At 37.7% G+C, this 26967-nt stretch overlaps 2 protein-coding genes across 6 annotated transcripts; both read left to right on the top strand.

Annotated features, from left to right (window-relative positions):
* Positions 1-1079: 1079 nt before the first annotated feature.
* On the top strand, positions 1080-9680 carry npy (neuropeptide Y). Of its 3 annotated transcripts, none has more exons than XM_053637583.1 (4): positions 1080-1115; positions 7682-7866; positions 8820-8897; positions 9102-9680. In XM_053637583.1, the coding sequence occupies exons 2-4, from the start codon at positions 7682-7684 to the stop codon at positions 9124-9126; spliced, it is 288 nt and encodes a 95-aa protein (XP_053493558.1). In that variant the 5' UTR covers positions 1080-1115; the 3' UTR covers positions 9127-9680. The 3 variants fall into 3 exon arrangements, 2 of the variants coding, with proteins under 2 accessions (XP_053493558.1, XP_053493557.1); XR_008387206.1 differs by lacking the exon at positions 1080-1115 and adding an exon at positions 6424-6850 and having other exon boundaries at positions 8820-8957; XM_053637582.1 differs by lacking the exon at positions 1080-1115 and adding an exon at positions 6425-6850.
* Positions 9681-15304: 5624 nt separating this feature from the next.
* Positions 15305-24075, top strand: ccdc126 (coiled-coil domain containing 126). Of its 3 annotated transcripts, none has more exons than XM_053638648.1 (4): positions 15305-15424; positions 17422-17639; positions 20142-20771; positions 22812-24075. In XM_053638648.1, exons 3-4 carry the CDS (start codon positions 20534-20536, stop codon positions 23015-23017), a joined length of 444 nt encoding a protein of 147 aa, XP_053494623.1. In that variant the 5' UTR covers positions 15305-15424; positions 17422-17639; positions 20142-20533; the 3' UTR covers positions 23018-24075. The 3 variants fall into 3 exon arrangements, with proteins under 3 accessions (XP_053494623.1, XP_053494625.1, XP_053494624.1); XM_053638650.1 differs by having other exon boundaries at positions 17378-17639; XM_053638649.1 differs by having other exon boundaries at positions 15305-15547.
* Positions 24076-26967: the final 2892 nt, after the last annotated feature.

Genomic DNA, 26967 nt, shown 5'->3' with positions numbered 1-26967 from the left:
GACAAAGTATCTGAGAAGGTGTAACTGTTGTGATGCGTTTGTAGGAGAGAGAGAGAGAGAGAAAAAATCTACAAGTACAAATACCAGTCACAGGTGCTCGTTTGTTTTGCTCCAATAATACCTTCATAAAAACTTTGTTACAGAGCTGCACTCTTCTTTTCAGTAACCTGCATTATATCCAGCCATAAACCAGAGACCAAGCACCTTAAAAACTAAAAAGTAGATAGCTACCTGGTCTCCTACTGCATTAAACCTTTCTCTCTGAGCTCTGTAAAGATTTTAAATATTTGCCCAAAGTGACATGGCTGACAGATGTGATGGATGTTTCTACGACTGACCTCAGGCACATGTCTGTCTATGTTTCCTTAGAGGCATGCGGGAAAATGAGCAGAAGTTAGTAGCACCTGAAATTCACTGGTCCTGGACTGACCTGTGTGTGTCTCTCTATCCAGCTCTTCTGGAACAACCGAGAGAAAAACAAACACACCTCGACACAAATAACAGAGGCGTTTACAAGATTCCTTTGAACTATTCAAAGTAATTTTACAGGTAGTTTCGGTCAGCCTACGTGGCGCAGCCTACACCTTTAACACAGGCCACTACAACGGCATCCTCATCCAATTTTACACTAGTTTTTATTTATTTATTTCTATTTATTTCAGCAAAGTAGCCTACATGGCGTAACATCGGGGAGTTTACCCACATTTAAGTTCATTTTATTAACTCAATGTGTGAAAAGGATTACTCTAATTTCTTTGAAGCAGAACTGAAAGTTTCCCTGGGACTAGGTAAAGCTACATAAACATACCTGAAGCGCTTTTGTGTTAAAGTCTTCTTGTTATTTTTAACATCATCATCATCATCATCATCATTTACTCCTCCAAGGATATTCCATCTAGGATAGGTTTCATACTTCTACCTCGCCTTCAAATCAGTGTCGCCAGTGTCCTTGGCTACTTCCTAGTACTGACACACAAGTTTTTAAAATGGAATCTCTGCAGAACACAGTGGGCGGGGACAGGACCGAGTCGAATACCTAGCGACCAATAATACGCAAGCAAAGCCCGGTATGGCCCAATCAGAAGCCAAGAATGGACGCAGAGTCGGTATAACAGGTAGGAGTGATGACAATTCCGAGTCTTTTTAGTGAGTCAGATCATTTGGTTCAGCTCACCAATAAGAGCCGAGTCTTTCGGCTCCCAAACGGTTTACTGCCACTCTTTCTAAAGCTACGTTCACATATATACATACATACATACATACACACAACCATTTTTTTTCGCTGCAAGTCTCCCGTCGCTGTATTATGAAGTACCTGTATATGTGCCTACTACTGGTTGCCATAGTAACCTTTATCGGTGGGTGGCGCAAGTAGAATTCCACCTTTTGACAACAAACCGGTTTTCCTGCCGCTAAAATTAAACATTCAGGAAGGAGAGCGACTGTATATAAAATTCACCTGGGTATATATGCATCATATCCTACGAGATGAAGGAGCAGCAGTGTGTGCTCATAGCCTCTGCGGTGAAAGCACAAGCGCCGGACTGTGCGGGTCCACAGAACAGCTCGGACCCGCAGGCAGCATGGCGGATCACGGATCACGTGCGCTCCACTGTCTTCACTCCCATTGGTAGTTCGCTTAACCAAGTCGCTCCAATTTGCATAAAGTTAAACTTTCTCAACTTTGTCCAACATCTAGTCGCCCACGATCGCTCATGTCGCTCCGGAAGTCTCCAGCTCTCATTGAAAATGAATGATCTCCAATCGCTTCTGAAAAGCGATTAATTGCAGTTATCCAATCAGCCAATCATGTGGCAGGAGCACAATGCATAAACCCATACAGACACCTGTCAAGAGCTAGCTTCAGTTAATGTTCACATCAAACATAAGAATAAGGAAAATTGTGATCTCAGTTACTTTAACTGTAGCATCGTTGTTGGTGCCAGATGGGCTGGTTTAAGTATTTCAGAAGCTGCTGATCTCCTGGGAATTTCACATACAACCATCTCTAGAATTTACACAGAATGGTGTGGAAAAACAAACAAACAAACAAACAAAAAAACATGTGTGGAGGGTCTGTACTTTAGAGTCAGTGCCTTTTTGCTCTTGATACCAACCAACTCAGCCAAGTCCTAAGGAAATAAATGTGGACCTCTTCAAGTTCCGTTCCTCTTTAGTAGTAATGTAGGTACCATGAGCACCTTTACAAACAAGTATATGCAAATTTTAAAAAGTTTTGTAAGAGTATGTACATCCAAATTGGGTAAACGGAGTAGTAATCACAGTACTTTTTTTATATGTGGCCATTTTAAGGAAACAAAAGTAATCAGACAAACTAACATAATTATAAATTAAATTGTCATTTTTAATACTTGGTTGAAAATCCTTGGCAGTAAATGTCTGCCGGAAGTTTGGAACCCACAAACATCACCAGATGCTGGATTTCTTCCCTGGTGATGATCTGCCAGGCCATTGCTGTCTTCACTTCCTGCTTTTTCTTGGGGTGTTTTGTCTTCAGTTTTACCTTAAGCAAGTGAACTGCAGCACAGTTGGATTCAGATGACTGACTTGGCCATTGCTGAACATTCCACTTCTTTGCCTTGAAAAATTCTTAAGTTGCTTTTGAAGTATATCCTTCGGGTCATTGTCCATCTGTACTGTTTCGGGGGAACCACATATAAAAAGGTTTGGATTTGGATGTAAATACCCTCAAATTAAAACAAAAAGTTTGCACTTTGAGCTCTTATTCATTATTTAATTTCAACTCCATTATACTGTGGTGAAAATAATAACTTTTTTCAGTGTTCAACTATTTATGGATGTGACTGTATGTGTTAAAAATCTAGGGCAGCGCATACGTATCTAATTGGATTTACAACATCAAATTGGTGCATATAAAGGGATTTAATCTCTAGGTAATTTCAAAATCAGACTGAATTACTGTCTTTTGCATTAGGTGGAAACTGCAATTTCACACTGAAATTGGTGTGTAATGAGTATTTCTGAGATACTTGGCACATTTTGTAAATATTTGTTTGCATTAGCTTCCATTTTTAATGCAGATGATGTTTTCCTTTGTAAATGGTATAAAGCTGTGCAGTTCAGTTACTTTACATTTTTTAATTCTTTTATTTTTGTTTGCTTTCTGTTATTAATGATACCAAGATTTTGTTTTCTTGGTGACTGTGTAGGTCTGCAACAGCAACCACATTTACCCAGGTTTATATAATAATCTCTGCATGTAACAGACATAACCATTTGTGTTATATAGGGTCTTATATTAAACAGGTGCTCAATAATATATATATATATATATATATATATATATATATATATATATATATAATAGTATAATGTATTTGAAGCTCTGAATAAGCAGCTCTGAAGCTGCTTATTCTTCCAATATTAGCTTACTTTTATGGTTCTGATTTCCTGTAACAATGTAGAACTGATGACTGTAACAAATATTTTGCTATAGTCTGAGCTTTTCTGAGTAATATCACTATGTAGGAACATTTGGTGGTGAGTTTCGCTACTTGTAAGGATTACAGCATTTGTTGTTGCTTGCTTTGCATTAAACATTTACAAAATTAGAATTAAATGTAGGAAGAAAGTTTAATTAATTCATTCATTCATTCATTTATTCATTTTCAGTAATTTATTTTTCGTTCTGACACATTTTGGTATGTTGAAAAAGGCCCTTACTCATGTATGAAATTGTGAAAGTTGAGCAGTAGTCTAAGCTTTTGTTTCTTGAAAAACAGACATACATAAATACACAACTATCTCCATGGTTACAGAAGTGTGTACCAAGTGAGCAGAAAGCATCTCATCTGAAAGATGACATTTCAATGTCATTGGACTGTTTGATTTGATGTTATGTATGTAATTGCATCTCCGTGTATGTTATTGGGTTCAATTTATGTGAAGACTACTTCACCTGTCTCAAACAAACACACAATCAAATCACTTAACTCATTCCCTCTAGTAGTAAAAACCTTATGAGTCAGTAGGTCAGGCAGATCAAGTAGGATGAGGGAGAGGCAGAGATTTGATTTAGCATAATTGTACTCCTGTGGTTACTCCTGTTTTCTGTGGACAGGAATAACGGTGCTCTGCTCTCACCATGATGTAGTGTTTGACAGTTGATTCAGAGGCTATTATAATGGCACAAAGCTGTGCTCAGTGAGTGAATAAATCTGTCCAGTATTAAACACTTGCTTGACAATACATGCCTTCAAAATGCTGAATTTGGCATGTTGTTATGAAGGCATCTCAACAATTGGTTCCAGAATCATTGTACATAACTTTTATTTTTAATCTTCTCCATTGGTCTTTCAGTTGTATTTTAATGGATACTCAGTTAACTTCATTAATTAACACAATACACACACTGTAAGTGAAATTTAACATTCTGCTAAGAGTAAATTTGCATAGCCATTTGAAGGGATGTGATCTTATGAGTGTCTTTGTCATTTCAATATGTGAAAAACAAATGAACAAACCCATTCCCTCTCTAGTAAATCAATTTCAAAAGGAAAATAGAAATTTATGTTTAAGTCAATTATAATGATCTACAATTGAGCCCAAAGATTTGTATACACTTAGGCATAAGACATTCAAATTCAGTTTTTCACAACTATTTCCTGTTACCATTTCCTATGTTAAACCAATTACTTTATTTCCATGAGAGGTCATTTCAAAATAATAGCTACCTGACTTGAGCTTTTAATGATAAAAGCATTAAGTGACTTCTGAGCTGTAGTCACTCCTGTGATAAAATCATTAATTGACAACAGCTCAGAAGTCACTTACTGCTTTTATCACAGATGAAACAACACCACAGCTCTGTTTATAACACTGTTCATCATTAAAACACCCAACTGAACACTGTACTTCCATATTTGGATAAAATCTATGCACACATACCAATTGTACACCTGTACCAATCATGATAGAGCAGGGTTCTTTCAAATCTGGCCCTCGAGGTCCACTGTCCTGCAGAGTTTAGCTCCAACCCTAATCAAACTCACCTGAACAAGCTAACCCAGGTCTTCAGAATTACTAGAAAATCACAGGCAGGTAAATTTGGAGGTTGGTGCGAAACTCTGCAGATTTGAAGAAATCCTGTGAGAGATCATGCTTGGCAAGCATAAGATATTGTATGTCAATCATAAACATAATTACTGTAAAATACTGTTCATTTTAAAATCAAATATTATGTATCTGTATTGCGCTTCAAACATTTCCAGCATAACGGATTAATTATTCCCCTCTCCCAAACACAGCACAGATAGCAGTGTGGATGCACATTCATGACTCACAGTGAACATAGTCATATGACAATGGAAAGCACACACACACATTCACACAGTTACCCACAACAAAAGGCAGATTAGTACAGTATGTTTATGGACATAAAAATTGAAAATTGCACCGACAGTAACCTGAGCTCAGGATCGAACCCAGGAGCTGTGATCCAAGACACATTTGTGGGGACTATTCTATTACACATTCTTAATAAGGGAATATTCGAGTATAATAAAACGTGACAGGATATCTGACCTTATCTCTTAGCATGTAATTATAAAACTACTTTAAAGACACACCAACTGTATCTGTCCCATTGAAAGACACCTGTGTTTATCTGCTGACAAAGAAAGGCTTTTTATCCATAGTCTCCTCTGTTTCAGGAATAACTCGTCATCTTAAACAAAAGTTTTCTGTTTAGTATTTGGTTGCACAACTGCATGATATCTGTGACTCATTTGTGAACTGGATTCAAGGTATCTTTGCTTCACTTTTTGGTCCTCCATACTCGTGTCATGAGTGTTTATGGGTTTATTGTCTTGCTCTGTAATTCAGTAGGTTTCAGGGGAATTTGGTTAGATCTGAACAGTTCAGATGCTTGTGACTCATTGACAGCAGTTATATATCGATTAAAAACAAATTCCCAAACCCATGATACTGCCTTCATTATGGTTCACAGATGAGGTATTTCGCTTTGGAGTTTTGAGTATTTAAAAAAAAAAAAAACCTTTGTTTCTATTAGCATGGGCAAGTTATTCTCATAATCTACAGAGATTTATATACTTTAGGAAACTGTAATTTACCACTAATGTTAAATTTAAGTGTATTTTTAATGCAATAGAACTCTTCATATACATGTTCTTTTACATCTGAAAGTATTTTTTATATAATTGAAGCTGTTAATCATCCAATAATGTGGTATTCCATGGTGTTTCATGGTGTTTACGATGATTTGCTATTTCTAAACTGACTTGTGTGTTCCTGCGTCTTTAAAAATTCAAAGCAATATAAATTAGCATCATTCTGATCAATAAAAGTCAACGCTTGTGCATTTTGAATACGTTTGCTGAAAAAAAAGCTGAAACAAAATTAGTATAATGTATAGGCCTATCTATATTTATATTTATGTATGCTGTACAGGGTTCCCGACGCAAATGGTTTTAAACGAGCCTTTTTTTCCTGCATTCAGAGTAGCTATAAGAGTATAATCGGATCTGCGTCAAAGCTTATTCTTTCATGCGCTGCTTCAAATACAAGCTAGCTTGTTATTTAGTCTATCTGACTACATAAAAGCTTTGCAAAAAGTCTAATCCAAGTAGTAACCATTTCTAGAAGCTCGTCACACCGACGTAAACGACAAGTGACGTGTGCGCGCGCGTACTGATGGAGCGCGTTCTCGTCACCGCACGATCCGCGCTATACTATATAAACCCAGCACATACCATCAGCCCCCACGAGGCACGACTCCCAGCTTCACAGTGTTCAACTCTACACCCAGGAGCTGAAGAAGGGGAGAAGACAACCAGAACATCAACTAACTGTGAGTAACTGGATCCAACATTAAACAGGAGCCATATATATATATATATATATATATATATATATATATATATATATATATATGTGTATATGTGTGTGTGTGTGTGTGTGTGTGTGTGTGTATATGTATATATGTATGTATGTATGCAAAACGTATTCAAAACGTACAAGCGTTGACGTTTATTAATCAGAATGATGCTAACTTATATTACTTTGAATTTTTGAAAGACGCAAGAACATGCAAGTCAGTTTAGAAATAGAAAATCATCTTAAACACCATGAAACATCATGGAATACCACATTATTGGACGATTAATAGCTTCAATTACATAAAAATACTTTCAATTGTAAAACAAAATGTACATATATAAGAAAACATGATGGCTTCAAGAGCACTTTTTTTTGCTTGCGCAGAAGGTGAAATACTTTATTTCCCATTCCCAAAATGTTTCAGTGAAAAAGTTGTGCACTTCACTGCACTTTTTGCTATACACTCATCTACAGATATCCTCAGTGTCTTAAACGAAAAAGTGATTACAGTGCACGCATATTTTTTTTTTGTTCTTCACCCAAATCCCTTTAATGGTTTTATTTTCATTTGAATCCCATTTTCCTGTTGTAATCTCTTCAAAAGATTCTATTAAACTTTCACGAGAATGTTTGTGTGTGTGTGTGTGTGTGTGTGTGTGTGTGTGTGTGTGTGTGTGTGTGTGTGTTCCTTCTAAACCTGTTTACTGAGTTATTTCTACTGGCTTACTGAATGTTCTTTTTTATTAATTATTATTTCTCAGTTACTCTGACATCTGTGTTTCTCGTTATGGTTTGACTTTAGATGCGTCCTTGTGCAAACGTGTGTGTCGGCTGGGCCGCGTGCATTTTGCTTGTTGTGTGTTTGGGCGTGCTGGCTGAAGGATATCCAACAAAGCCGGAGAACCCAGGAGAGGACGCACCTGTTGAGGAACTAGCCAAGTATTACTCCGCATTGAGACATTACATCAACCTCATAACGAGGCAGAGGTGAGCTGTGCAGATTGTCTTTCCCTGACTTATGGACAAGGGAAAAGTATGGAAAAAGTCTAGTGTTGCATCTTGAGAAACAGGACGTTTTGCATGGAAGCCATCTGTGTTCTGTAAAATGTAATATAGACTTTAGATATAAGATGTTTAATATAGTCCTCTAAACCAACACATGCCCAGTGCACAATGTTTCCAGAAACACATACACACACAATATGTGCATAATTCCCAGGAACCTTTGGAACATATAAGCCTGCTATCCCATGCTAGCACAGTGTTTTGTATTCTGAATATGAATCACTCCTCCTACATCCTTTATCAAATGTTGTCATTTGAAGGACTGTAATCTACTGAATGAATTGCTGTCACTGTACTATGACTTATTATGCTGCAGGATAACCAACAGCGCTAAAAGAATTTTTATTGAATTTGGAGGAAGCAATGGAAAAGAAATTCTTTGCATAAGTGATTCTTGCTTCTGTAAAAAAATTAGGCTACTTGTCTTGCCAGTGTACTCTTCAAAGACTGGTATTAATCTATGAAGAATATGCCACTGATTGTGTAATTAAGAGCCTTCCACTCATTGCCTTACAGATTAGGTTCTGTCTGACGCAGTTCTTTCACAGTGCAAAGATGTGCCAGCTGTGATGTAAAGCTGCAGCGGATTTATTTTAATTGGGTTCCTTGACAGAAGAAAAAAATACTCTAATAATATTTGATTATGAAAAATACTTATGTTTTTTCAGTCTTCAAAAAACAGACACACAAGACACTGAAAAACCTTACAGAGAATGTGCCAAATGGCCATTTTTGTCATATTTACATTGAACAAAATCATGAATAAACTCAAATGGATGTAATAAATGCTGAATGGTGAATAATTGCATAAAAAGTGTTGGCCAGACAAAACATTCTTCATAGCTAAACTTCTTCTGTCACCTTCCATCTGTCAGGTATGGCAAAAGGTCCAACACTGATGTATTAACCCCAGACCTGCTGTTTGGAGAGGCAGAGATACGACTGCAGTCCAGGTAAAATGTAGAAACCGACTCCTGACCTGGTGACATACTACTTATGGATTCACAAATAATGTAATTTGACCCTTTATTTTCTCAGTTTTGTTATTTGGACCTTATAAAATAAACAGTAATAAAAAAGTGTTTTGCTACTGCATTAATTTATTAATTTGTATATATATAAAAGTATATGTGTGCTCTGACTTTTTTCCCATTCAGATATGATGACCCTTTGATGTGGTGATGTCAGTGTAGACAAATATGTCTATGCTTGTTCAGTCAACATTTCCATCACTCTTAGAGGCAATAACTTATGACATCAAAAATGGCTACTTCCACCACTCCATTGCATTGAACTTTTTTGTTCTCATATGTGGTAAATCTCTAGCAAGCACAAGGATACACCAAACTTGTTAGTTAAAGAGTTTGTAACAGTGTTAGGTCTGTTTAGAACATAACTGCATGGTTTCATCTACTGCTCATGAGATCATAAAACATCATTGATTTGCATGTAATCCCCAGCATCCCCTATGTATATATACAGTAGATATATAGACTTCCTGTATTTATGTTTGTTGTCTGCACTGTAGCACTAATAAAGAAAAAACATTACTGACTGGTGTGGTATAATTGTGATATTAAACCACTACATTTCGAAGAGGTGACTGATTTTTTTAAAAAATGTTTTATACACACTGAATTATTGGACATAGCACATGAGAGTTCACTTAATGTCTCTAATTATTTCAGAGTAAGCAGCTAAAGTCACCTTGATTATTCTGTTATTATTCTAATGGCTAAAATGACACCTGTTATTTTGTGTACAGAAATCTTCCTAATGAATAATGAAAGTTGAAGTATTGTTCATGCAATAGTTAAACTCACATTTGGTATTTGTCACCAAAAAGCACACAAATTATGTCTCTTCTATTCTTCTATGGTCAAACTGATTTATTATAATGAATATTTCTTCAGTGGGACATACATCAATAAAATCATTTTGACAGTTATATGCACAGATAGCTGTTATTTTCAACCAATATACTACTACACTATATGGCCAAAGTTTCTGGACACCTGGCCACTGGCCGACAGACGTGCTGAGGTGTGCAATTATTTTTCATAAATGCACAGCTAAAGTAGTTCCAGTCAGGTCTTGACCGCCTTACAGTTCCATATCACTTCGCCAAATTAACTGAAACAACGAAAAAGTTTAGCTTACTGTCCATTGCAGCACACACATTTAACAAACAAAATGACAGAACATTTCGACTTTCCAGAAATATGTAGGTAATAATTGACGGCGGGCCATTCAATTATTAGAAAAATAATGCGCACCCGAGGTGGTAATGCGGCCACGAAGAGAAGCGGCTTGAGCCATTGATATGTAGTTATTGGGAGAGAGAGTAAGAGAGAGCGTGAGAGAGCGGGCGCAGGTGTGATAAACCGGTGAACAAGTATCAATATTTGTTTATTTATTCGTTGTATTTTCTGCAGTAGGCTAATAAAAAACGAAAATCCCTGTGAACAAGTAGGCTTATCGATATTTCTTTCTTTATATGTTCTATTTTTATATCATCATAACATAAACAAAAACAAAAGTTCTAATAATAATAATAGTAATAATAATAATAATAATAATAATAATAATAATAATAATAATAATAAAACAAAGAAAAAAACTCTCTCTCTGACAAATGTCTTGCAATAAAACATCTGAACCATGTCCTGAGGTGTGGTAAGTGTGGTATAAGCGGAATAATTGACTCCGGTCCGTTGAATTATTAGAGTTATTGATATAATGGACTAGTCTGGTGAATGATTAACAGAATAAAAGGGGGGCTGATGGGAATGTAAAGGCAGTACTGGTTTGGGAGAGCTATGAAGCAAGAGGAAGCTCCTTTCTCAGAGGCAGGAGCATGGGCTTAATGAAACTGAAATATTCATTACACCTCGTGTAGCAATATCAGCGGTACTTTATGAAGAATAACCAACTTCATTATGCAGTCTGTTGAATGTATTGTTAGATACGCAGACATATCAAATCGAGAGCCTTGTACCGAACAAAACAATATGATATGTCGTATTATTATGACACTAGCAACTAAGTGTTTTTCATTGCTGTGACGCCATTGGAGGGGGCGTGGTGTATCTTTAATGGCTTTCTGTTCAAAGTAATTACAGTGAAAGTGTGGTCATTTGTTTGTGTGTGTGTGTGTGTGTGTGTGTGTACATACAGACACACAGTGCCCTCCACTAATACTGGCACCCTTGGTAAATAAGGCTGTGAAAAAAATGTATTTATTGTTTAACCTTTTGATCTTTTGTTCAAAAAATTTACAAAACTACTCTGCTCTCATGGATATCAAACAATTGCAAACTAAACACAGGTTTATAAGAAAAAATCTTGTTATTGGCAATTATTAGCACCCCTATGAATTCATATGAAAAAAATATCAATGTAATATACTTCAAATATATTTAAAATTTTTAGTACCCCTGGGTGACTAGGAACAGGAATTGTGACTTCCTGTTTCACAGGGGTATAAATATGAGGTAACACATAGGCCTAGGCCAAATTCCCTTAGTCATTCCCAACAATGGCTAAGACCAAGGAATATAGCTGTGATGTGCGTCAAAAGGTTGTTGAACTTCACAAAATGTGAAGTGGCTATAAGAAAATGCCCATTTCCACCATCAGGGCAATAATTAAGAATTTCCAATCAACTGGAAATGTTATGAATCAACCTGGAATTGGACGTGTGTCTATATTGTCTCAACGCACTGTGAAGAGGATGGTTCGAGTGGCCAAAAAATCTACAAGGATCACACTTGGAGATTTGCAGAATTTAGTAACATCTTGGGGTCAGAAAGTCTCCAAAACTACAATCTGAACTCACCTACATCACCAGAAGTTGTTTGGAAGGGTTTCAAGAAAAAAGCCTCTACTCTCGTCCAATAACAAACTCGAGCGTCTTCAGTTTGCCAGACATTACTGGAACTTCAAATGGGATCGGGTTCTATGTTCAGATGAAATCAAAGTAGAGCTTTTTGGCAATAAACACCAGAGGTGGTTTCGGCACACACAGAGGTAGCCATTTGGAAAAGTACCTCATGCCCACGGTTAAATATTGTGATGACTTTTTAATGTGTTGGGTCTGTTTTTCTGCCAGAGGACCTGGACATTTTGTTAGGATACACGGCATCATGGACTCTATCAAATATCAACAGATATCAATTGAACACCTAACTGCCTCTGCCAGAAAGCTTAAAATGGGCTGTGGTTGGATCTTCCAGCAGGACAATGATCCAAAACATACATCAAAATCAACACAAAAATGGTTTACTGTCCACAAAATCAAGGTCCTGCCATGACCATCCGAGTCCCCTGACTTGGAACTCATAGAAAATCTGTGGGGGTGAACTGAAGAGAAGAGCAAACTAGCGTGGACCTCAAAATTTTAAGGATCTGGAGAGATTCTGTATGGAGGAATGGTCTCAGATCTCTTGCCATGTATTGCCCAACCTCATCAGGCATTATAGGAGAAGACTCAGAGCTGTTATCTTGGTAAAGGGAGGTAGCACAAAATATTGACAAAGGGTGCCAGTAATTGTTGCTCACCTATATATAACAGATTTTTTTTTAGAAACCTGTGTTTTGTTTGCAATTGTTTGATATCCATGAGAGCAGAGTATTTTGTGAATGTTTTTAAAGAAAGGATAAAAAGGTTAAACAGGATAAAGGATAAAAAGGTTAAACAGTAAAGACTTTTCACAGCCTTCTTTGCTCATATTTACCAAGGGCAATATTAGTGGAGGGCACTGTGTTATATATATTATATATAGTTTTTTAATGTCATTTTTTTATATCTGGATCTGCAATTGTAAACATCTATACTACTTCAATTTCAAGTTTTCCATTACAATGTGAGCATGTCTGGCATTGCCTGTTGCTACCGGTAGGAGGCAGTGTTACTGGAGAATTCAGAGGCATTCGTGAACGCCAGCCACGTTTTGTCTCATCCTTTTAATCCTGTTTTCTCAGGTGAATTGATCTGTCCAAAGGGTCTCACGCCTGGGACCTGTAACATAAGTTTAATGACAAATAAAATGAAACTTTTAAAACATAAGGCTGTTGAAATTTAAATGATGAATATATTGTATCTGCCATCATACCATCTGACCATTCAGTAACATTTTATGTATTTGAAGTCTGTGAAACGGGGCAAAGCAAACAAAAACAAAATAAAAGTTCTAAATAAATAATAATAAAAAATATATATAATATAAAATAATGTTAGTATTGTTGCAGAACACAAATGTTCAATAGAATACCCCAAAGTGTGAAGGTGTGCATGTTCTAAATAATTATGTATTAATTTCAACATGAAGAAAATAATAAGGATTAATATTAATTATGTACACTGGTTAGCCAGAACATTAAAACCACCAACCTAATATTGTGTAGGTCCCCCTTGTGCCACTAAAACAGCTCTGACCCGTCAACCCATGGACTCAAGATCTCTGAAGGTGTGTCCTGGTATCCAAATGGTAAATGGCGCACTTATATAGCACTTTTATATAAAAAAAATTACACTGTGTCTCATTCAAACACACACACACAAGTGGTAGCAGAGCTGCCATGCAAGGCCCTAGCTTGCCATCAGGAGCAACTTGGGGTTCAGTGTCTTGCCCAAGGACACTTCAGAATGTGGAGTCATGTGGGCCGGGAATCAAACCGCCAACCCTACGATTAGTGGACAACCTCCTCTACCACCTGAGCCACAGCTGCCCCTGGCACCACGACTTTAGCAACAGATGCTTTAAGTCCTGTGCAAGGTGTTGCAAAGTGGGGCCTGCATGGATTGGACCACTACATGTTGTACAGTCATGTGAAGAAATAAGTACACACCATGGATTTTTTTTTTTTTTTACACATATTTGGACAAGCTTAAACATTTGATCCTCTTTGAAACAGTGCCTATTAACAAAGTTGATACACTATCAAATGACACATAAAATTGACTTTTTTGTACTAATTTTCATAATTTAAATGAACAAAAAACAGATCAGGCACAAGGAAAAAGGAAGTACACCCTACATTTATCACACCTTCAAATCTATAAAATTAGTATTAAGTGTTCAAGATTGGATGCCAATGATTAGAGCCTGCGTAAGGAGTTCAGGTGGAACCTGTCTTATTTATACCCCTCTCTATACACCTTGATTTGTTTTTCTCTGAAACCAATTGAGAGTTTCCTTTGCTGTATACTTTGGATCATTGTCCTGCTGGAAGGTCCACACACGTCTCATCTTCATCATCCTGGTGGATGGCAGCAGATTCTTCTCAAGAATCTCCCGCTAAAGGGCTCCATTCATCGTTCCTTCAATTATATGAAGTCTGCCAGTACCATGTGATGAAAAACAGCCCCACACCATGATACTTCCACCTCCAAACTTCACTGTTGCTATAGTGTTTTAGGGTGACGTGCAGTGCCATTTCTTCTCCAAACATTGTGTGTAGTATAAAAGCCAAATGTTCAATTTTGCTCTTGTCTGATCAGACTACACTCTCCCAGTATTACATAGGCTTGTCCATATGAGTTGTATCAAACTTTAAACGAGCTTCGACATGCCTTTTCTTTAGTAATGAAGTCTTGCGGGTGAGCGTGAGCGGTGAAGTACATTGCCTATTGTTTTTTCAATGGCACCTGCTGCCTCCGAGTGTTTCAGGAGCCCTTTCCAAGTGGTCACTGGCTCTTGGGCTACTCTTCTAACTATTCTTCTGACTCCCTGGTCAGAAATCTTGCAAGGAGCTCCTGTGCGTGGCCGGTTGATGATGGAGTGATGTTGCTTCCACTTGCGGATAATGGCCCCAACGGTGCTTACTGTAGGATTCAGAAGTTTTGAAATACGATTCCATCAATATGTTTCACAACAATAAGGTTGCAAAGGTCTTGGGAGAGCTCTTTGCTTTTACCCATCATGAGATGTTTCTTGTGTGACACCTTGGTAATGAAAAGCCACATTGAAAAGCTGAGATTTTTTAAAACTGGAAATAAACAGTACATTTTTTAATTTTGAAAAACAAAAAAAGGAAATCTGCAACATTTTTACTGTTCAATATTCAATATGTTGCGCAATTTCTAGGTCCTTATATAAATTTAAGCAAATTTGTAGTATTGACTATGTTAATTCCTTTGTACAAAAGTCCTTTCCCTTCCATTAAAGCACACATTCAGTTGACACACCTATGGATTTGATCTAACATGGACCGTCAAGCTTGTGGAGTCTGTGTCATTAAAGCAAAACCTTCCCTGTACCTGTCATAACACTTTGTAAAACTACGCTTTAGAGATGAAGTTGTGCAGTAAGAGCAAATTTCGACACGACACAGTTTCCGGTTATGAAACCTTTCACCACATATCCGTTGAACGCACCCCTGTTCCTGTGTGACTTCACAGTGGGAAAACTGCCAACCATAAAGTCCTGGAAACACAGCGCTGCTGCTCTTGTTTGCTGAACTGTTTGTCTGGATCAAGGTAACAACATCTACATCACCACAACAACTGAATACAATTAACAAAATGCACTTGTAACGAGCTGTGAAACGAGAAGACCTCTTGATTGTTGTGTCGCTGTTGTCTGCATGGTTAGCTGGTCTGGTGAGTAAACTACTAGATACTGTTCAAGTTAGCCAGTTAGCTAGCTAGCATAATGCTAAGCGTCACATTTTAACATATGAAAGAGTTACATGTATAAACACAAATGCCTTAGTAATGGTCTGAGGTGTTTTTTGCTTAGTGTTGCCACGCTGGATTAATAGAAACGATGCTAGCTAATGTAGATGTCATTTGGCGTGTGTGTATTGAATCAGCTGTAAGATCTCCCAGTGAGAAGCAAGTTTTACACAACCTCAGCAAAAAAAAAACAACACATGTGGTGTGAACAGCCTGACATCTCCTAACTCAAGAAGAATGAAGGCGATCATGTTTGATATTGTTTTTGACTGAGTTAAAGAAAGATGAATAGCATTAAAACTGGGACCCTGTTATGAACCAGATTCTTATTTAGTGCAGGAATGTATAATATAGAGCAGTGCTTCTCAAACCTGTCCTGGAGGACCCCCAGCACTTCACATTTTGTATGTCTCCCTCATCTTAATACACCTGATAACTCAGCAGCTCATTAGTACAGACTACAAGACCTGAATTGTGTGTGTCAGATAAGGGAGACATACAAAACGTGCAGTGCTGGGGGTCCTCCAGGACAGCTTGAAGAACCCCTGATATAGAGGGTATACATTGACGTCACGTCCCTACCAGAACACGCCCCCTCGACTGTACTGAGTGGCAAAACAACCAGCAAAATGGCTGGTTTTGATAGGGGAAGCTGCGAAAACACTAGTATAACTAACGATTATCAGCTTAAATTAAAGGCAGTTGGATTCAACAGTGACCCTAACAGCTTGCCCAAGAATCTGTGGTCCATGGACATTGGCATGTGACCAGAAATCAGTTTTCCCGACATTCATATGTACCTGATTTCGGGTAAATACACTAAGCAAAGCCTGAAGGCATACAAAAGCCTTGAAGCTTGGTCCTAGCTCAAGGCGGGATTTGTTGGAGTAATTAAAGTGACAAGAACACCAATAAACATTCTGGTTATATATGGACAGATACGTACAAATATTTTAATTTTATTCTATAATTTTATCTGGTAAACCGTAAGCTAGATAGTCCAAGTTTGTTTGTAACTAACACTGTCCGAGAATGAATGAGCCCCCATTATTCATCAATGGAAATAGGCAGCGTTTAGAAAGAAATATGTAGCAAATTATTCATTGTTGTACAACATGAATACAACATGAATACCACATGCCAAAAGAACTTACACTTACACTGCTCCACTTAGTAAAAAAGGAGTGAATGTTTTTTTGTTTTTTTTGGCACTCTGTAAAGAGAGAGCTCTTGTTGAATCTGTTAACACAATTGATCTCACAATAGCTTTTCCCATTTTAGATGTGTTTTTTTTCTGTGTTTTCATGGAATTCACGCTGCTTTTTGCAACTCAGTGGGCGTGACCATGGCGAGTTCCGGCTACCGTGACATCGCATGCATACCCTCTATACTATGAAGTCCTATATGTGAAGCTCAATTACAAATCACTAATGATCCGTTACTGTTCTTCTCCATACCCTGTAGCTCAAGGCTGTAGATTTGTGTGGTAGTTATTTTAAGCCTGTCCTCCTTCCTAACATGTAGGAGTCTAGATTTTTAACAGAATTACAGAATCAAAATGGCTGAAATTTGATTAATACCAAATAAACATGCTTAGCTAATATTTCACCAAACAGCAACCCAGGAAAGACACTAAGACACCAGCAACAGCTCAAACTAATGTGTAGTAAAGCGTGTTGTTGTTTTGGGTTTTTTTTTTAATCCATAGAATCCATTGAGATTTTGGTCCATTTTGACATCATTTATTTGCTGCAGATTTACCATTCATACTGTGAATCTCCCTTTCTACCACATCCCAGAGGTGCTCTATTGGATCTGTTGACTGTGGAGGCCACTGAAGTACACTGAATTCACCATTTTGTGTTCATGGAACCAGATTGAGACAACTTGTGCTTTGTGACATGGGGCATTATCATGCTGGAAGTAGCCATTATAAGGTGGTAAATTGTGGCCGTAATGGGATGCAATAATACTGAATGCATAATTGCATGAATGAACAGGTGTAATAAAGTGTCTGGTGAGTATATTTACTGTATCTTATTGTACACATTTAAATAATGAGCCTAATGCAGTCATGCTGAAAGTATTGAACAGTAAGGCCAATTCTGTTGTTTTCACTATACATTGAAGACATTTGGGTTTCAGATCAAAAGATGAAAACAAGACGATAGATCAGAATTTCATTGCCTTATATTTACATCTAGATGTGTTAGAAGACTTAAAACATAGCACCTTTGGTGGCAGACCATCTGATATTTAGGTGAGCAAAAGTAAGGAACAGATACTCTTAAAGTAAATAATACTTAATATTTGGTTGCATATCCCTTGCTTGCAATAACTGCATCAAGCCAATTTCATTTTTCTGTTGTGTTGCTTTTCCAGGCTTGTACTGCAGCTTCATTCAGTTATTTTGTTTGTTTGTTGTTTTTTTGGAGGGGGGGCGGCGGTTCTTCTCTTCGCGAGGTGAACTGCTGCTCAACTGGGTTAAGGTCTGGTGATTGACTTGGACAGTCTAAAACCTTCCACTTTTTCCCCCTAAAGAGATCCTTTGTTGTGTTGATAATGCTTTTTGTGTCTTGTTGCATGATGAAGTTCCTCCCAATTAGATTGGATACATTTCTGTGTAAATTAGAAGACAAAATGTAGACTTCTGAATTATTTCTTATTCCACCATCATGAGTTACATCATCAATAAAGGTTAGTGAGCCTCTTCCAGAAGCAGCCATGCAAGCCAAAGCCATGACACTACCTCCACCATGTTTCACAGATGAGCATGTATGTTTTGGACTTTGGCCTTTCCATCACTTTGATAGAGGTTGATTTTGGTTCCAGAACTTTTGTGGCTCATTTCTGTATTTGTTTTTTGTGAATTATAATCAGGCTTTCTGATTCTTACTGTTTCTGAGAGGTTTGCATCTTGTAGTATGGTCTCTATATTTCTGCACTTGAAGTCTTCTTCAAAAGGTGGATTTTGAAACCTTCACCCCTGCCCTGTCAAGGCTGTTGGTGATCTCACTGTTGTTTTGGGGTTTTTCTTCACAGCTGTCACAATGTTTCTACCATCAACTGTTGTTTTCCTTGGCTGACCTGTTCCATGTCTGGTTGTTAGTACAACAGTGTTTTTTTTTTTGTTGTTTTTTTTTTTTAGGGGGGGTTCTTTTTTTTCAGGAAATTCCAGATTGTTGTATTGGCTATGCCCAATGCTTGTGCAGTGAGTTTCCCCTCTTTTCTCAGCTTCAAAATGGCTTGCTTTTCTCCCATAGACAGCTCACTGGTCTTCATGTTGGTTTATCATTTTTAACAACAAATGCAGTCTTCATAGGTGAAACCTAGGGCGCAAAGCAAAAGTAGACATTCAGAGCTATTAATTGTTTAACCATTAATTTATCAGGCCACACCTGGGCAGCAAGAAACACCTATCAGTCACATGTTCCAATATTTTTGATCACTTGAAAAAAAAAAAATGGGTGAGTTCAAACAGAAGGTGCCATGTTCTAAGTTGTTTAACACATCTGGTTGTAAATATGAGGAAATTAAAGCCGAAATTGTTATCTGTCGTCTCATTAATTTTTTGATCTCAAACACAAATGTCTTCAATGTATAGTGAAAACAATAGAATTGGCCTTGGTGGTCCAGTACTTTCAGAGGGGCTGTATTTAAATATTATATGTATTTGAATTATGTTGATTAAAATACATGCGTATAAATCTGTTCTGATGGGGTCTATGTAAATTATATTATAGTTAAAGGCATTCCTGGCCGCAAACATTTTGAGAATCCCTGTTACAGATGATGCAGCAAGCCTCAACAGTCACTAATATAGCATCAGCTCAGCTCCTAAGTAGTCAGCAGTGCAAAGTGACAGAACACAAGGGAGAGTATTGTAGGAAAATATTCAGCAGTTTACTTGCCAATTAGGTGTGTAATTGTAATTAAAAAGAAGCATAAACAATATTTATCAGCCTTCATTTTTCAGCTAACAACATTCTTTTGGTGGTAATGTTTTTGCTTCATGTTTGTTAATCTTAATGTTTTTGGTAATGTGCTTTTGCTTGTTTAAAAAAGAAAAGAGAGAGAGAGATGTGCTAAGATCAGCCTAGCAGATGATGATGATGATTTCTTTTAAAAGATAAATGTGGTATCTTCACAGTCAAGCATGATCTCAACTTTACAGTAAAGGTACAGTTGGTAATATGAGCTAGTGTTTTGTGTAGACTGTTGGGAACATATCGGAGAGGTCACTATGGGGTCAGGCAGAGCAACATGGTCGTATTTCTCTCTGTTGCATAATTAAACCCAGGCCCTCCACCTGTGATTTTATTGCTCGATTAAAACACTTGTTCACTGACAAAAGATGATGATGATTGTCTCTGTGATAGCCAGTAATATATAGCTGCAATTTGTATATTATCCTTTTAGCTTGAAGCTCATGTGATTTAATCTGTACAGTACCTTTTCATGAATTTTGTGTAAATACTAGTGCCAAGTATTGTGCTTTATATGTATGTTTCTCTCTTAGGCAATTTGTCAAATGGATCAAACTGAGTATGAGATCCCAGGACTGATCAGGATACCAGAGGTTGGGAGTGGTTCAAACTCCAGCTGCCATTCAGTTTAGACCTACCCAAATGCCCTGATATTTCCCTGGTGGATTCAGTGGTGGTCACATTTAGATCTATTTTGGATATCTTTATTACCATCTGTAGTCATGCCCTGATCTGCAACAATTTCCTTTAGCTTTATGTTCTGCTTTTTCTGGTTCTGATTTTTGCCAGTCATCCTACTAATACTGGACTCGAACTTGGAGCTCCAGTCCACACAACACACTTACAGGTTTATCTTTAATCCTATCCTATCAGTCCATTCCACTGGCCTTGTGGTGGTAGCCAACATACCTGCTGGACTACAGCAATGCTTGGCTGTCTTCTGCGAGGTAGGAGCATGTCTCAAAGGCTGAGTGTTTTTCTCTTACTCTTTGGCCTGGCCTGGTGCCTGCTGCTGCTGCATTACACCATTACACAGCCACGACACCAAAGCAGCGCCGAACTCCGCCAGCAGATCCTGGAGCTGAGCCAGCGCTATGTCAAAGCTCTCAGTGCGGAGAACAATGAGCTTGCAAGGCCACACAACCCCTCAATGGCTGGATATGGTAAGGCTCAGATGCTTTACTGTTGGATACTTGACTTGTATTCTGACTGGCTTATAAGTTGCCTTTGATAAAAGCAAATTAGTGTGCAAAAGCACATGTGAGAAAGGACAACATTTCAGTCTTTTTATTAAATACTTTATCTGCAGAAAATATTGTGCTGTAGTACACAATTTTTCCAGATTTCAGGTCATCTCTCTTGCATTGTGTACTACAGCATAACTTAACCTCTGCAGTTATTATTAAGGTTGCACTGTGGTTATTCACTGTACTTGTGTATACATAAATCCTGACTTATACACTCACTGTCCATTTTAGAAGGAACACCTTTACACCTACACATTCAGTAAGTTAAGTAATAAGCCAATCATGAGGCAGCAGCACAATGCAACCAAACATGCAGATACAGCTCAAGAGCTTCAGTTAATGTTCATATCAAACATCCGAATTAAGAAAAAGTGTGATCTCTGTGACTTTGTGGCATGTTGGTACCAGTTGGATGTTGGTACCAGAATGGCTGGTTTGAGTTTTTGCGTATTGAGCATTGCTGTATTGGGTATTGCTGATCTCCTGGGATTTTCACACATAACAGTCTCTAGAGTTTGCATAGAATGGTGTGAAAAACAAAAAAAAACATTGTGAGCAACAGTTCTGTGGGTGGAAACACCATGTTGATAAGAGAGGTCAGAGGAAAATGGCCAGGTTTCCTCTGACCAGGTTCGAGCTGACCGGAAGGATATAGTAAGTCATATAATCACTCTTAGCAACCGTGGTGAGCAGAAAAGTATCTTGGCATGCACAAAATATTGAACTTTGAGGTGGATGGGCTACAACAGCAGAACAACACATCAGGTTCCACTCTTGTCAGCCAAGAACAAGAATCTCAATTCATGGGCACAGGTTCATTGAAACTAGACAGTTGAAGATTTGGGGGGTTTTGATTTGCTCACAGGATGTTTTTTTTGTTTGTTTTTGGCACCATTCTGTGTAAACTGTAGAGACTGTTGTGTGTGTGAAATTCCCAGGAGATCAGCAGTTTCTGAAATACTCAAACCAGCCCATCTTGTACCAACATCCATGCCTTTGTTAGTCACAGAGATCACATTTGTTCCCCATTTTGATGTTTGATGTGGACATTAACTGAAGCTCTTGTCCTGTGTCTGCATTATATTTTGCATGGGTCTGCTACCACATGATTGGCTGATTAGATAACTGCATGAATGTACAGCTGTTCCTATTAATGTGGATTGTGAATGTATCTTGGTCGAAAATGGGAATAAAGTCATTTGGTGTTAGGACTATTGGACATGGTGTTAATTTACTGCAATTGTACATACACTCAATGGAAAGGGACCGCCATTGCACCAACACTGACCAAATATTGTTTGTGTGGTGGACCATTCTCCGCAGTGCTGTGACACTAAATGACATTGTAGTGGCAGTTCAAAGGGTGTAGTGGTGACAGGAGTGTAACAGTTACAGCATAATTATTGGGATTTCTAAACACCTTACTATCACTGCTGGATTCAGAAATAGTCTTTCAGCCAAAAAAGCAGTTCCGTTGTCTAAAACGATTCACTGCTGGAGGGCTAAAAGATGGCTCACACATTGTGCATGGAAATGAATGCTCTATGGCCTTAAGTCTAGACAGTGTTTTAAAACACCAGCATTGCTGCTGCACCTGATACATTTGTGAAGTCAACCTATATAGTAAGCTTACAGTAGTAGAGTGCAACCAAGCAAAGTACTTATTAGCAAGATAGTTGTGCAAGTAAAACTGGTGAGACCTTACGTTTAGTGGCAGGGGTTTTGTTTCAATGTGCTTGGATTGTTTGGCAAAGAGTTACCCAGGTTGTGTAACATGTTTTAACTTGAACCCAGCAGCTGTGAGAGAAGCTGCACTTTGTAACTGATATTAATCAGTCAGTGTTCTGAGGACATCAAAACATGCATGAATTCAATTATGTGATTATTTAATTGATTTTCTAGCCAGAGTTTAAGTATTAATTTCTATATGAAATATTTTGTTTCCTTCTACCCCAGCTGATCTGAAAAGGACCATTGCCGTGCTATTGGATGACATCTTGAACCGTTTGGTCAAGCTGGAGAACAGGCTGGATGCTACAGTGAACACCTCAGTGCACAGCCCTTCTCACATGACAGGGACTGTCATACACAGATCCACTAAACAGAATGAATCAGGCACAAACACTCACAGCAGTCAGCTGCAGCCACAGCCACTGACGTAATCTGGGAGCTAGTGGCTTATGGGTGGCACCAATGACACTACGGTTGCACCATGACTCCAAGACTGATATGTTGTCTGTCGGTGTGTGTGTGTGTGTGTGTGTGTGTGTGTGTGTGTGTATAGTGTATATAATTTTTTCCTATTATGGATGTATCCAAATATGAATACATTATTCATATTGTTGACTTGAACAGATAATGCGTCCTAAATTAAATCTGTATACAGATCCAAATTGTAGGCATATTATTATTATTATTATTATTATTATTATTATTATTTGTTTTTTGTTTTGTTTTTTAAGAAAGGTTGCCAACTTGCTTCAGCCTCTGTGTATCCATTGGTACTGCGACTAGCCCAAAATTTTTAGGCATGTGAAAAGTGTCTGACTTTATCTTTCTTAGTCTTTTTGTGGAAAACAAGTTAACGGGTATGCTAATTTCTGATTTGCAGTACACAGCCATTATATGAGGAACCTGGCAACCATGCTCCAAGGACATAGTTCATTTATGTGAAACAAACAGAAGATGCAGTATTCATATTTTACCCAACCGCAAACCGGAAATAAATTTGATAAAATATTATTAGGTGGCTATTGTTGTCAAATGTAAACAAGAGTTTCTTGATTTGGGAAAGACATCACTGCTTTGAAATAGCTACTCGGCCACATTAGATAGAAGATATAAAGCTTGTTAGAAAGCTTATACAGGGTGTGCAGATCAGGAATTGAATAAAGTTATGTTCTGCAAATTGCTATTTGTTGTTAGAATTTGTGAATAAAAATGACTTCTTATTCCAGCAGCCCTGTTTTTTCCATGGTTCCAGGGCTTTGTGATAAAGGGCGTTCTTTTAATTTTAAAACTATTTTAATGCTTTTATGCATCAGCATTGCAATGCATGATTGGCTCATTGGATAATTTTCATAAATGAGTAGGAGCACAGTTCCTATTAAAGTAGTCAGTGAGTATGTTGAAGAGAAGAGAAGAGAAGATAATACTTTATTAATCCCCAGATGGAGAAATTAGGGTGTCACAGCAGCAGCCAAAAAAAAAGAAAAGAATATGATGTTAGATAAGCACATATTATGTGCTTTAAAAAAAGCACATGCAAATCAAGTGAATTTTATATTTGGATTAATGAAGGCTTGATGTGAGACAACAGTGTTCATTAGGAACTAGTTCAGGATATAAATAATACATTTACAAATTTATCCCTAATGAGCAAACCAGATGTGACCGCGGTGAGGAAAAACTCCCTGAGACGATATGATGATGAAACCTTGAGAGGAACCAGACTCAAAAGAGAACCCATCCTCTGCTGGGTGACAGTAGATAGTGTGATTATAAATTATTCCCTTCTAAAACTGTGTACTACATGGTCAAAAAGTGCAACTGTGTAACCAGGAAATTCATAAAAGTTTTGACATCAAGTCTATTTTCTTGAAGTTATCAACTGTTCACTGTTGGAGACTTGAGTGCAAAACTATTTGTAGCAATTGCAGTCCAAAATCTATCATAGCAATTGTGGTCCTAAGCTATATTCATGGTTTTAAGTGATACCATCCTCAGTATCCTCATTGATATTTGCTGTCCTTCTAGGGCCATCCTCAGCAATAGCGAGTGATTGCCATGGAAAACAGAAGGGGTCAGGATCACTGGTATCTCAGGAGTAGCATGTGTAGCTTGAGTGAGAGAGAGAGAGTTAGCGAGAGGTTATTAGGTATACTAATTGTCTCGTAATGGTTAAGGACAATGCACTTTGCATGAGTGCAAGTAAGGAATCTGGCAAGACTAGCTATGACAGCATAACTAAAAGGGAGAGCCAGAAGGTAAAACAGACATGAGGGCACCCTGTGACATAAGGCGGCCAGCCACTCCAGGTGAGGATTTCCAGGTTACACCATCCAAATATCCCAGTTCACCACAACATTCTATGCCTGTGAACCCTTTAGACCTGCTCCTTTACCTTTAAGAAAACAACTGTTAACAAAAGGCTTGACTAAACAAATATGTTTTCAGCCTAGACTTAACCACTTAGTCCCGAACACTAATTGTAAGGCTGTTCCATAATTGTGTTGCTAGGTAAGAAAAAGCTCTGCCCTCTGCTGTAGCCTTCACTATTTGAGGTACCAACAAATAACCTGCACCTTTTGATTGAAGTATGCATGGCATATCTTAAAACACCAAAAACTTTGCTCAGGTACTGTGGTGCAAGACCATTCAGTGCTTTATAGATCAATGGTAGTACTTTATAATCAATGCGAAATTTTACTGGGAGCCAGTGCAGTGTGGATAAGATGTGGGCATATCTTCTGGTGCTAGTAAGGACTTTTCCAGCTGCATTCTGGACTAACTGGAGCTTGTTTATTCACTTACTGGAACATCCAGAGAGTAAGGCATTACAATAACCTAGAGGTAACAAAAGCATAAACTAGTTTTTCTGCATCGTGTAGTGACATTATGTTTCTTATCTTAGCAACAATTTCTGAGATGAAAAAAGGCTATCCTTATCTACATGAGCTTCACATGAAAGACTTAAGTCAATAATCATACCAAGATCTTTTACTGCTGCACATGATAAAACTGTCTGGTGTTGAGAGAACAGGAGAGGTCCTGAATCATGTGCACACCAAGAAACTTGGAGCTTTTGACTCTCTCCACAATTGTTCCAGTGATGTGCAGTGGTGAGTGGTCCACCTGGGTTCTCCTGAAGTGGACAATCATCTCTTTAGTCTTATCAACATTAAGAGATGGGATTGTCTCTACACAATTCTGTGAGCTGGTTCACCTCCTCCCTGTATGCTGACTCATCAATGTTGCTGATGAGGCTCACAACTGTAGTGTCATCAGCAAACTTGATGATGTGATGAGAACTGAACTTTGCAGCACAGTTATGAGTTAGCAGGGTAAACAGAAGTAGACTGAGCATGCAGCCCTGCGGGGCACCAGTGTTCAGTGTGGTGGTGCTGGAGGTGGAGTTGCCGATCCTGACAGACTGGGGACTCTTGGTCAGAAAGTCCAGGATCCATTTGCAGAGTGAGGTGTTTTAACCCAACAGGCTCAGCTTTGTTGTCAGTTGTTGTGGGATGATTGTGTTGAATGCTGAACTGAAGTCTATGAACAGCATCCTTATGCAACTGTCCTTTTTGTCTAGTTGGGTCAGAGACAAATGGATGGTAGCTGTAATGAAGTTTTGACTCATAAATGTTGACATGTATTTATAATGCAGTTTAAGAAGACAGAAGAAGAAGACAGATTCATATCATGGAAAGCAGCATATTCATGCTTTTCTGAAAGAAAACGATTTAATATAAATGCAAAAATGGCTTGAGGTGCAGACATTTTAGATGGTTGTAGTCAGAATGATTAGCACATTAAAACCCTGGGACCCATGGTAGCAAAATTACAATGGTTTTTTTAAAGAAATATTATAATATCATATATTCATTAGGTATTAGTAAAGATGACATAACAATAGCTGACATAGTGTAACTTTTGAAAAAAATATTACAAGTATAGCTTTGTGTTCAATTGTAGTGTGAACTTCTACTTCATGTCTGAAAAACAGTTTGTTTGTTTGCAACACTAGTGCACATTTGCAACATTTCCCCAAAATTCACCCCCACAAAAAATATATTTAAATATATTTTTTTTTCACTAAAACATTCACGGAGATTTCCCCCCTCTTAATACCAGTGTTTGGGTCTCTGTGAGTTCAGATATGACCACCACTTGAAAATAAGTGGACTTCAGGTTAAAAAATAAAATAAAAATAGAATATATATATATATATATATATATATATATATATATATATATATATATATATATTTTCTTATATTTTTTCTTATGTTTTATATATATATATATATATATATATATATATATATATATATATATATATATATATAAGATATAAAAATGTAGAATATGGTCCTTATGTGCATTTTTATCA

The sequence above is a fragment of the Ictalurus furcatus genome, chromosome 12 (assembly GCF_023375685.1).
Source record: "Ictalurus furcatus strain D&B chromosome 12, Billie_1.0, whole genome shotgun sequence".
NCBI lineage: Eukaryota > Metazoa > Chordata > Actinopteri > Siluriformes > Ictaluridae > Ictalurus > Ictalurus furcatus.
The sequence above is the reverse complement of the archived record's forward strand: the minus strand, read 5'-3'. Positions and strand labels throughout refer to the sequence as shown.